The 12,512-nt window shown below is 43.8% G+C and overlaps 1 protein-coding gene across 1 annotated transcript; it reads right to left on the bottom strand.

Moving 5' to 3' along the window:
• Positions 1-537: 537 nt before the first annotated feature.
• LOC104689928 (regulatory factor X associated protein) lies at positions 538-12,168 on the bottom strand. Its single transcript, XM_039555532.1, has 5 exons — positions 12,074-12,168; positions 10,949-11,777; positions 8,266-8,373; positions 7,058-7,104; positions 538-5,985 (listed from the first exon to the last, which is right to left on the bottom strand). The coding sequence occupies exons 1-5, from the start codon at positions 12,166-12,168 to the stop codon at positions 5,961-5,963; spliced, it is 1,104 nt and encodes a 367-aa protein (XP_039411466.1). The 3' UTR covers positions 538-5,960.
• Positions 12,169-12,512: the final 344 nt, after the last annotated feature.

The raw sequence follows: 12,512 nt of genomic DNA, 5'->3' as shown, positions 1-12,512 counted from the left end.
TCACACGTATTCTTACACACTGAAAAGTAACCTGATTTTACTTAAAGCTAAAATAACATTCTATAACAAGACCTTGGAACACAAAATGCCATCTAGTCAGAACTGGCTGATTTAACATAGGAAGAAACCCCATAAGAATTTAACAAAACAAAAAAGAACAGACTTTTTTTTAAAGAAAAAACAAAGATTTTACTCACGTATTTGTCCAGAACTGTTTACACAAAGTATTTCAAGTTCTTTTTTAAAGAACAACTTGCACAATGCTAAATACAATAAATCCCTACATAACAAGTTTTGTACATACAAAAAGCACAGCTTGTAAAAATCTGTAAGACTAACAAACACTCCTGAAGAGATATTATTTAGTGGATCAAACTGCTGCAATATAAAAGTAGTACTTGATAATAAGCACCTAACCCATTTGGATAACCTCTATTCAGAAACGTGGCTTAATACAAAACTTTTATTATAAACAAAACATGGGATTTAACATATAATACAGTGTTTGGATTCGTATCACAATCAATTGCAAGTTCATTTTAATTGGCTGAAAACCTGTAAACTCTAGCACTGTAGCTATTAGAGATCTGTTGTCTTAAAAGAACTTTAACGATACCTTTTTGAGAAGAAAAATACTAGGTTTTGAATTATTTACTATTATGAGTTAAAAGCTTTAAAATTTAATTTAGTCACTTAAAAATTAGTGGTATTCTAATCTGTAATTAATATGTCACATATAAGAAGTTCAAATAACTCCATATAACAAGGTCCAACTTCCAGTTTCATACTTTTCACCTAATACTTTTTAAAGCTTTTTGTCATTTATCACTTTAGAACTTTTAAATGCAAATTCTTTTACATGCTATGCACAATGAAGCATTTCAAACCTACTCAACTTGCAGGTAATGACCAGATCATCTACTTCTACTTTTCTGAACCACTGGATTGACTTCTTGATGGCATGTTGTCTTTGCCTTTAGTGCAAGATTCTACTGGACATAAATTTCTCATATCCCTGAGCAGTTGCTGTTAGGTAATGCCACTGGACTGGTTCACAATGTCCACAGAAAGTAACTGACTTCCATCAATGATTGTCATCAAAGACTGACTTAACTGTACATGTTTATCTAGAAAAATGTTAATTTAATGACGACTTTGGTAGCAAAAGGGTGTAAAGCTAAACATTGCTACCATAAACAAATTTTTATTAACAAATTAAACATTAAAATGAAGGCTTAAGAAAAATTGAAAACACTTCTCCAGATTTGCATACACCACCAAGCTGAGTGGGGCAGTTGACACACCTGAAGGACAGGATGCCATGCAGAGGGCCTCACTGTGTGGGGCAATAAAGCAGAACACCTGACTGAGAAGGGAAGAAGAAGATTCATTCAGATTCTTCTGAAATCTGGGTTTGCCATAAAGAAAAGCAAGGTCAAGGGACCTGCGCAGGAGATTCAGTTCTTGAGAGTAAAATAGCAGGATGGACACCATCATGGGTGTGGCTGGCAACATAGCAACTATGTCTCCACCAGCTCAGAGGGAAACACAAGTTTGCTAGGCCTTGTGGGGTTCTGGAGAATGCATATTCCAGGTTATTGTGGGCTTGTGAGCCCCACCCTCTACCGAGTGATCCAGAAGAAGAAATATTTTCAGTGGGGCCTTGAGAAACAGGCTGTTGAGCAAACAAAAAAGAAAACAGCTCCTGTGGTAGCTCTTGGACCTGTTTGGACAGAACCAGCGGTGCAAAATATACTCTCCACTGCAGCTGGGAAGCGTGGTGCCACCTGGAGCCTCTGGCAAAGAACTTCAGGAGAAACCTGAGGTCAGCTATTAGTGGTTCGGTGCTGCGATTATCTAGGATCAGAGACCCCACTACACTCCAGCCAAAAAAGAGGTATCAGCAGTAATAGGAGAAATGGGTGTCTATGTCTTCACAAACAACTAGATACCCTGAAAGAACCAGATTCTAGAAGAATGGGTGTGGGGGTATATATTGGAGGGGATAGATGTAGTAGGCAGATTGGGAAGGCTGTACCTTCCTAGTACTTCAGCCAATGGGGAAAGGGGGAGGGCAACATGTGGTCGGGAGTTAAGGATAAAAGGAGGCTGCATTCTCCAAAAACTTAAGAGACCCCACCCCACAGGGGTATGCCCCAATGGACTCTCCCTTTATTCCAATAAAGTTGATTTCTGTAGGACTCCTCTATCTCCTTTGTGGACACTGGCCTTTGTTTTCTGCACAGCAGCCTATGAAGGGGTTCAGGCTGCCTCAGAAGTTGTTGGGACAGAAGCACATCTCCTCTTAGCTCCACGATTGCCTGTGCTACACTGGATGTTCAAAGGAAACATCCCCTCGACCGATCACATAGCCAGCGCTACATGGACTAAGAGGGTAGCATTGATTACATGAGCTCAGTTGGGAATTCTGGAAGAAATCATGGACTGGCCAGAAGGCAGAGAGCATTGGGGCACTGCCAGAGAAGGAGACTTGTGAACAAGAAGCACCCCCACACAATGAGTTACCAGAACGTGTAAGAGGCTATGCCCAATTAACTGATGGATCCTGCTGTGTGGCAGGAAACCATCACAGGTGGACAAGTCATTGAGGCTGCTGAAGAAGAAGGCGAGTCAAGCCAATCTGCAGAATTGAAAGCCATCCAACTAGCCCTAGAGATTGCTGAACAAGAAAAGTGGCCTGTACTCTATACTGACTCCTGGATGATGGCTAATGCCCTATGGAGGTGGCAGCAGCAATGGAAGAAGACCAATTGGCAACCTAGGGATAAACCCCATCTGGGCTGGACTGCACCTGCAATGGGGCAGAACATCAGTGCACAGGTGACAAACATGACTGGAAACGTACATCAGGTAGATGTTCTCATGCCCAAAAACTGTGCCACTGAAGAACATCGAAACAATGAACAGGTAGATAAGGCTGCCAAAACTGAATTAACACAGGTAGACTTGGACTGGAAGGGTGAGCTATTTATAACCCAATGGGGCCATGAAACATCAGTTGTAACAGATGATGCCTATAGATTTTTGCATTTTTTCTTTTATCTGTTCTCTGTATTCTTTACACATATGTATTTGTAGCTTTGTAGCTTCTTATCGTAGCTTAACTTCAGCATTTTCCTAGGCAGAAGGACAAAACAAATTTCAGGACCCCTATTCTATCTTGGTTCTCCCTGGCTACCAAAGTTGAAAACAGCTTTTTGAGACACATCTTCATAAACGAAGTGCAGCTAGTACCAAGGGGGGGGATCCAGAAAAGGGTTGAACCAGAAGGGGGAATTACCTCATCACCTGTGCTTCTAATTGGGAATTCTTGTCAAATATGCTAATTTGCTAAACTTGTAAAAACTGTTTTCACCCCATGTGGGCAGGCTTTTGTGGACATTTTCCCTATCTGCTCCTGGAGGCCTCCAATAAAGACCAGCTTTTATATTACCTCCCATACTAATGTTGAGAGTGTGTTGCTTCATTTCTAGGTTGAGAAACATCACAGATAGATGGGCTCATCATTGAGGGGCAGACCTGACCACGGAGGCCATTGCACAGACCATTCGAGAATGAGAAGCATGTGCTGCAATCAACCAAGCCACAGAAGTAAACTTCCCCTGGAATAGAGGGCTGTGGCTGGAGTTTCAATATGGTGAGGCCTGGCAGATAGACTATATTGGATCACTGCCATGGACACACCAAGACAAGCATTACATACTCACCATGGTAGAGGCAGCAACTGGCTGGCTGGCAACACACCCTGTAAACCATTGCCACTGCTTAAGACACCATCTCAGGTCTTGGAGACACATTTTGTGGCAACAGGGTACCCCAGAGAGAACAGTCAGACAATGGGACTAATTTTTGAAACAACCTTATAAACCCTTGGGCAAAGAAACATGGCACTGAGTGGATACATCACATCCCTTATCACCCATAAGCCTCTGGAAAGACTGAGAGGTGTAATGAAGACTATGTTAAGTGTTTGGTAATGGGGCATGGAAGGATTGGGATGCAAATTGAGCAGAAGCCACTTGGCTGGTTAACACTAGGGGATCTGTGAACCTCCCTGGTCCTGCCCAAATAAAACCCCTACACACAGGGGGAGGAGATAAGGTCCCTGTACTACACATGGGAAGTGGCTGGCAAAATCAGGGTGGATTTCTCTCCCTGTAAGAAAAGTCAAACCCATTAATGGGATCGTCTTTGCTCAAGTACCTGGGTGTTATTTGGTGGGCAATGCGGAAGGACGGGGATGTATGCTCCAAGGAGATTTAACCTGGGGGGGGGGGAAATAACTGTGGTGTAAGTTCTATGTTGCAAAAGTAAAGCAGCAAAAATGACATGAACTGATGAAGTGTGAAATTTTGTGAGTGACAAGCAGAGTGGGATGCACAGGACCATTGTTGGTGCCCAATAATCAAGTGTGCTCCTTCTCCTGTCCTGAGCACCCATCCTGACAGAATCAAGCTCAAGTCATGGCCTGGTTTTAGACATCTGGAGGGGTGGAGGACACTCTTGAAGTGGGAAAATAATACCTATCTTTAAAAGGACAGGTGATAGCAGTTAATGAAAATTTATAAATCTTCATGTCCAGCCAAGGTCACAGCCCCTCTGCTCTGGTGAGACCCCACCTGGAGGACTGCATCCAGTTCCGGAACTCACGACATAGAAAGGACATCCACCTGTTGCAGCAAATCCAGAAATGGCTCACAAGTTGATTAGAGGGATGGAAGACCTCTCCTTCGAGGAAAGGCTGAGAGAATTGGGATTGCTCAGCCTAGAAAAGAGGTGGCTTCGTGGTGACCTAATTGCGGCCTTCCATTACCTGAAAAGAGCCTACAGGAAAGATGGGAGAGGGACCTTTTACAAGGGCATGTAGTGACAGGATAAGGGGAGTGGGTTCACACTGAAAGAGAGTAGGTTTAGATTAGATATTAGGAAGAAATTCTTTACTGTGAGGGTAGTGAGGCACTCAGATTGCTCAGAAAAGCTGGATATGTATGTCCCCTCCCTGGGAAGTGTTCAAGGCCAGGGTGGATGGAGCTCTGAGCAACCTGGTCTCATAAAAAGTGTCCCTGTTCACAGCATGGGAGTTGGAACTTGATGATCTTTCATTGTCCCTTCCAACTGTTGAGGAATACAGCTGGTGCAGGTAGCTGATCTGTAAACTGCAGTTAGAGATGCAGATTGAGCTCTGGGTGGGAGCCCAGACAGACCAGAGGCAGTGAACTGCCACCTCTTTGCATAACAAAAGGCATGAAGACGAGAGGCTAGCCAGGTGAATGGACACAGCAACACAGCAGGAATGGAAGACTCAGAAGGGAAGACTCAAGAGGAAGAGCAAGACTTGCCTTAGACTGTGATGTGTAAAAGCCCAGGAGTTCCTTTGGTTGAGATCCCTCCTCGGAGGCACCAGCCCAGGCTGTTTCTGTGTTACTACACTGTTAATAAATTGCTTTATGGAACAAGGTATCTGAGACCTGGGGTCGAACCAGTAAGGAAACCTGGTCTGACTCTGAGCCAGGTGCGCAGGGAGTCAAGCGAGGCACCTGTCAGATCACTGGAGCTACCTGCAGTGAAGGAGCTTTGGTCCCAGAAATTAGTCTGGCACTGGGAGAGTGACTGTCAGAGAAGTCTCATGAAGGGTCACACTGGGAAGTTTCTGTAACACAACCCAGGCCATTCTATGACTTGCAGAGACACTCAAGCAGCTCAAAACCTCAAAAGTGCAAACAAGAAACAAATACATAACAACAGCGACTTCCATTTTTGTTTAAACATTGAGATTCTTTGTATTTATACAAAATACAGATCCTATCCCTCCTTCAGCAGGAGACTCATCTGCAGATCATTGATCTTTCCTCATTACCCAGGTGCTCCTTGAAACTGTTGCTGCCTTTGTTCCAAAGCTTGTTGACTTAACAGTTGCTGTTGTTTCTGTAGAAACTGTACTACTTGTGGGCTTCTGAGCAGGGACTGAAAGAGAGAGAAAGTGAACTTTACTTTACAAAACTCACATAAATTAAATAGTTCCCACAGTAATATTTTTCCATTACACGAATTTGCACATTACCCACTGCTGTTGTTTAATTAACCCCAGCAGACAAGTAAGCATCAGCCTCTTCCTCCCTCCTTACTGTGGGATGAAGCACTGCCCAGCAGTAACTAAAACAGCACTGCTTTATCACACTCTTTTTATCACAAACCCAAAGCACAGCCCCATACAAGCTAGTGTGAAGAAAATTAACTGTATCCCAGCCAAAACCAGTACACCCATACAAATGAGAGTTCAATTAAATGCTGCAGAATTACAAACCACACTCACAAAAGACATCTAGGAATTGTTTCAGGACATCAGCAGGTAACCAGAAACAGCATTAATACACATCCTGAAAGGACATCCAGAATGTAAAGCATATACAGTATTGCAAAAACCCTGTAAGTATAGCAAACAGTAGTAATATACTGACATACTAGAACCAAAACATCTTTCAATTGTGCTTCAGTTCTACTACTGTGTTTCAATTGAGCTGATTTCTACATTTCCCACTGCAGATAGCTCACAAATACTTTAATAAATGAATAAAATACTGTAATTCTGCAGCAAAGCTCATGTGCCTGTCAGAGTTCAAGCATCAGGACTATGCCTGTAGCACATATTTTAGTTTTAGGCAGTCCTGTGAGGAGCAGGGAGTTGGACTCAATGATTCTTATGGGTCCCTTCCAACTCAAGATACTCTTTGATTTTCACTGAGTGTCCAGAATTTCCCAGCATTTCAAAACAGCAGTCCATCCACAGGGAATGAGTTAAAAAACTCCTCTGCCTTCAATCAAAAGGCAAAAGTTTCTAAAAGTATTTGCATCTGGCTCCTGGCCTGAATAGTTGCAGTCTGTAATTCAACTCTGGCTGCTCACTCTCATTCCTGCACGGTGGCAGCACAAGTGATTGTGAGGTCAAATGGCAAATCAGGTTGAGAGTTGATCCTTTCAAAAACTAATACAGGAAAACGGTTAATTTTTCAGCTGAATGAATTCCCTAGATGCTTACTCATTATCCATGGTCACTTCAGTGATATAACCAAAGAGGTACTGCAACTGCAAGTCAGAGGAGGAAGAGAGAAGCAAGAATCAGATCACGGAGAATCTGAATTTCAAGAATACTGAAAGGAAGCCTGAGTTCTTAAAGAGCCTTGACTTAATTTGTGCAAAAGCTCTCAACATCTATTAAAAGAGCTTCTAGTTGCTGTACTTCTATAAAAAGTAATGTTTCATTAATAAGATACCATTCAAATTTAATTAAAAGCCACATCAATAGAAACAGCCAAGAACGGGGACAGCAAGCCAGTAAGTGGGGCATGAAGAATGAGACAATATGAAAACTACTCCATAGTTCATTACTTGTTTTCCTCAAAAAAACTGAAAAGCTATGAATACTCCTCTGAGTTTTAGTCATAATCATTAAAAAAGTGCTATCATTGAGAAAGAATTATCAAGAAATACATCTAGGTAGTTGTATACTTAAGACTGACGTGATGTTTCTTTCAAGGCTTTCCAAATTTCTGAACAAGCACTACAGCTCTTCAGCTCTTTAATGAGGATTGTTAAATTCCTTTGCACAGGTAACAGAAGATAAACAGTCCCAATAACTTTTGGAGAACAGGGACTGCAATAACATGCAACAAAAAAGTTGTAATAAAGAAGCTGAACAAACTGTACATACTGACTAATTTCCCCACACCAAGCTTAACTTGTTAAAGGAGAAACCAGTGTTTAAAAAGCTTATGACACATGCCATTCATGCAGTCTACAAATATTATAAATCACACCGTGTGCTTAGAGTTTGCTTTATCAACACACATACACACAACTTTAAGTGTGATATGATACAACTTCTAAAACACACCACAGTAAAGCTTACATCAGACCTAAAGTCCATTCACTGTTCTCTCTAAAGCTTTGATTTAACAAGCTAAAACCATGTCAGTTATACTATAGGCATTATTTAGCCTAAAGAAACCACATCTGTTACTACCAAAACTTCAGTTAATGTGACAGTGATCATTACATTTAGTCATCTTAGTATTCTCCACAGAGAGGCTGAAGTACACAACTCTGAAGCATGTTTCAAATTTGAAAATATGCACATGCAGTGTACGCTGATTAAACTGATTTTCTTTTTCCACAATGGTGACAGGTAAACATTGTTACACTGCCTTTATTTATTTGAGTTCAAAACACCTCAAAAACAAGACTTACCAGCCTCTTTTTATTCAATACTTGTTCTAAAAGAGTAGGTCTTGCTGGGCGATCTCCAATGGATCCTGTTCTCTGCTTTGTAACAGACACTGAACCTTCAACACTATCCTGCACATGACAGAAAACAAAAAAAAAAAGGAAGTCAGACTATAAACTCTGATACACTGACACACAGAAAATCCCAAGAGTAAAGAACATTTGCCTCCTTAATCTGCAAACGAAAGTAGCACAGGAATGGAAATCTATCTATTCAAGATTTGGCCTCTTCTTTCCACCGCATTTCACTATTTCAACAGTAAGAGTGAAGCAGTGCAGCTGAGTTAGTCTCCTACACTGCAAAACTAAACAGGTTACTAGGGCTAGTTAATGGCTTCAATTTATTTTATTGCATTTCTTAAAAATGAAGTCATTCCAACAGGTCAGTCTCCAGCTTGTGAAAATGAATGATATTTACCATTTGTAATTGGGCAGGAATGACAATAATCCTTGTAGTACCAAAATAAAACATACTTTAGAACACTATTATGAACTTGCCAAAGCCACAGGGTTGTTTTTTTGTTGTTTTGGGTTTTTTTCCAAGTTTATTCTGTTCCTTTTACAATCACCAGTCATCTGAACTAAGGCATACTAATACAACACGGCTCTACAATCTGCTCTAAAAAAAATAGGAATGGTTTGGAAAATTTCAACCAATGTTGAATCCTATGTGTATTACATTTAAAACTTACTGACACTTTCATTTACCTGAAAGGTTTCAAAAGCAAGAACAACAAAGAAGTATCCCAGAATCTTTCACTTCTATCCTGTGCACAGAAGTGAAAAATGAAACTTCTACTAGGAACTTCTACTGAAAATGGCCTTAATAGAGACCACTGCAAAAAAACATAGTAAGTTTAGCACTAACTATCCTGCTTTCTTCTGCAAGTTCAAGCCTTAATTTCCTCACATTCAAAGCAACCTGCATTTGCAGAAACCAGGAAAAGAAAACCCACCCTCTTCCAACATGCAATAATCACTATTTCATGTTACAGATCAAGAAGTTTTAACCCATCACAACATGAAATGCAGCATTTTTACCCTTCTCCCATACCGTCCCCTCTTCTGAACTAGCACAAGTATTGTGTAGATACATCATGAATCGAGCAGGATGAACTATCAGGGAAGGAAGAGAGAAAAGGGAAAGTCATGCTGGTATATAAATCAAGAATTCATTCTCATCTTGAATCATACGTGCAGCTTCTCTTCCCTCACTGGAGAGAGAAGTAGCTACTAGAGTTAGAAAAGGCTCACAAAACAGCAAGGATGATAAAAGTGTGTAACTTTTTCCTTGGAAACAAGCACGCTATGCCTTTTCAATGCGAGAAGGGAAAAAACTTACAGGGCAAGCCTTCCAAGTAAGTATCATAAACTGAAGAGGAATTAATTGTTATGATGTAAACACTACCTAACAAATTAGGTTGACACCAACAAGATTCAAAAACCAGGAGAGTATTCACACCAGGCAGCAGACCTGAAGAAACTACCAGAATGTAACAGATGCTCAGAGCTTACAAGGGTTCAACAAAAATCCAAAATACTGTATGGAACACGTATCACTTATAGTTACAGAATACATCAGAAAACCTCAGCAAGTCCTTTGAACTGAAAGAGGAGAGAATATTCCCTAGCAGCATCACGTACACTTCTCTTTTTTCAAAGCACCTGCCTCATGGCTTTTACAGACATACAAAAAAAGATTGTTTTGTGCGACACCCAGTATGGTTACTATTATATTTACATGAAGAAAAACAGAAACAGGAAAAGATTTTTGATGGTCAGTTTGCAGTTAGACCAGTTCCCAGTCACACGACTCCAGAGACAGCTATAAAAGGGTGGCTTTTAGCAGGAGTGCCAAATAACATTTTTTTTTTTTTCTTCTGGCAGCCACAATTTTATACCTGCCCCTTTGAGCACAAACCAGTCAGCATCTTCAAGTGTAAAACTATTTTCCTTTTTCTATTGCATCTAAATACGAGATCTGAAACACTAACTCTGTACAAGCGACCATCAGAGAAGCGTGTGGTCCTAGCTGAGTCACAAACTGTAGGAAAAATAAAAATTAAAAAGTCGAACGGTACCATCAGTTTTCCCACTGATAGTACTTCCCCATCTAAACAATACAAATAAGCTTATGCAAGTTAAGTATGAACTAGCAGTAGTCTAAGTATTTACCTGCCACTTAATATAAAAGTAATAACCAAAAAGCATCCTAAAGAATCTCCACAACTGACTTTTATATACCTGATCCCCAACGGCCTTTGTGACTTTAAAACCCCACACTTCAGCACCAGCTGAGTAACAAGTCTGACATCTCTCTTAGATCCATACTTTCCTACAGAGGAAAAAAAAACCACGCTGCACAGCGAAGCATCTTCTAGGGATACTTCTTTTCCTAGAATCTTCCGCTATAGCTGTAAGCTTCTACAATTTATGTCAGAGCTAAAAACAAACGGGGTTTGCTCTGGCAAACAGGAGGAAGAGTGAGCTATAGGGCGGCCCTAGACTTCTCCCTTTCCTCTGGAAAGGTCCCATTCCGTCTGACAGGAGCCGGCTTTCCAGGGAAGCCCCTACTCCCACGGACCACGCGGCACCCAGGCTGCCCCCCGAGGACGGCCTGGCCGAGGCCGCGCCGCCCCCGCCTCACCTCGGCCCGTGGGCCGCCCCCCGCGGCCGCCGCCCCGCCGCCCCCCAGGGCCTGGTCGCTCTTCTTGCGCTTGTACTTGTCCTTGTAGATCTTGTTGCGGTGCCGCTTGCACATCCAAGGCTTGCGCTGCTTCACCACCTGCGTGGTGGTCTCGCTGCAGCCCTGGTACGTGCAGCTCTTGCACTCGCCGCCCGCCGCCGCTTCGCCGCTCGCAGCCCCCGCCGCCGCCACCTCCTCCTCCTCCAGCTCCTCCAGGCTGGCCGTACTCTCGCCGCCCGCCGCCTCGGCCTCCTCCTCCGCCACCTCGACCTCGCCGGCGGCCCCCAGCTCGTAGAACACCATGAGGCCGCCGCTAGCGGAGGGCGGCAGCTGCGGGTCGGCGCTCGGCTGCAGCACCACCCCCCCCGCCCCGGCCACCTCCTCCTCGCCGCCGCCCGGCTGCATCACAAACAGCGCCAGCTGCTGCTGCTGCGGCGGCGACGAGGAGGAGGAGGAAGAAGCGGAGGAGGCGAGAGCGGCGGCGGGGCTGCCCCGCAGGGCGGCGGTGCCCGGCCCGGCCGGTCCCTGAGCGCGCCGGTCCCGCGCCGCCCGCGCGCAGGCGCCGCGCGCACCGCGCATGCGCCCCGGCCGCGCGCGGGGGAGGGGCCCCGGTAATGGCGGCGCCGGCCCGTGTGGGGGAGTTTGCATCGAGCGTGCACCGGCACTGCTGGAGTGGAGCCCTTGTGGTCGTGTTAGAGCCGCCAGCGTGGTTTGGCTTCCCGCAAGGGGAAGGCAGCACCCACGATTGGTAGATGCTTGTGCTCGAAAGGAGCGACAGAAGTCAGGGGGTCTGCAAGCAATCAGAAAATTGTATTAGTCTATTGCGCGCTTGGCGTGGGAATTGGTTTGTTAGTCCCTGACCTACTGTGTAAGCACACGGCAGTGGGTTTTGAATAAAGGGGTAGGGTCAAAGAGAGAAAAGATGAATTGAAAAGGGGAAGAGGGGGCAGAGAGAGGAAAATAAAGGAAAAAGGGGGGGAAAAAGGAAAGAAAGGGGAAGAGAAAAGAAAAGGTGCCGCTCAGGCTTGGAGGGGGGGTATCTTGTCATGGACAGGTTTCTCGCTTTCTATGGAAATAAATTATCACGCGCAGTCTGTTCTTTCAGATCTTTCTGGAAATAGGTCAGAGGGCTTCGAGGGACTTGGATGGTGTTGATCTCCTCCTATAGTCCGTGCCCGCATCTTGCGCTCATTCCTGTGCTGTGGGATACTGTGTTGCGCTTATCTCCAGCAACTACAAGGGTGTTTGTCCTGGAAATGTGCTGCCCTCCCTCTGCATGGTCCCTGTGTCCAGCCGCATCTTGTTCTTTCTCACAAAGTGTCAGCACCAACAATCCTTGTCTGTTAGTGCAAACAATCCTTGGCTGCCTCCATGGCTATCCAGCTATCATTTTTTGAGACACACATTTCCCATTATATTCTGGGATTCTACACCCTGTGAGTCTGTTCAGCCTCCTGTCCTGCTGTGCTCATGTGATGGCTGTCCAGACGTAAACTTTCCTGCCACTGCCTTTCACCAGTGCTGT

Source organism: Corvus cornix, chromosome 1, assembly GCF_000738735.6.
Source record: "Corvus cornix cornix isolate S_Up_H32 chromosome 1, ASM73873v5, whole genome shotgun sequence".
Taxonomy (NCBI): Eukaryota; Metazoa; Chordata; class Aves; order Passeriformes; family Corvidae; genus Corvus; species Corvus cornix.
This window is presented reverse-complemented; position numbering and strand designations above follow the sequence as displayed.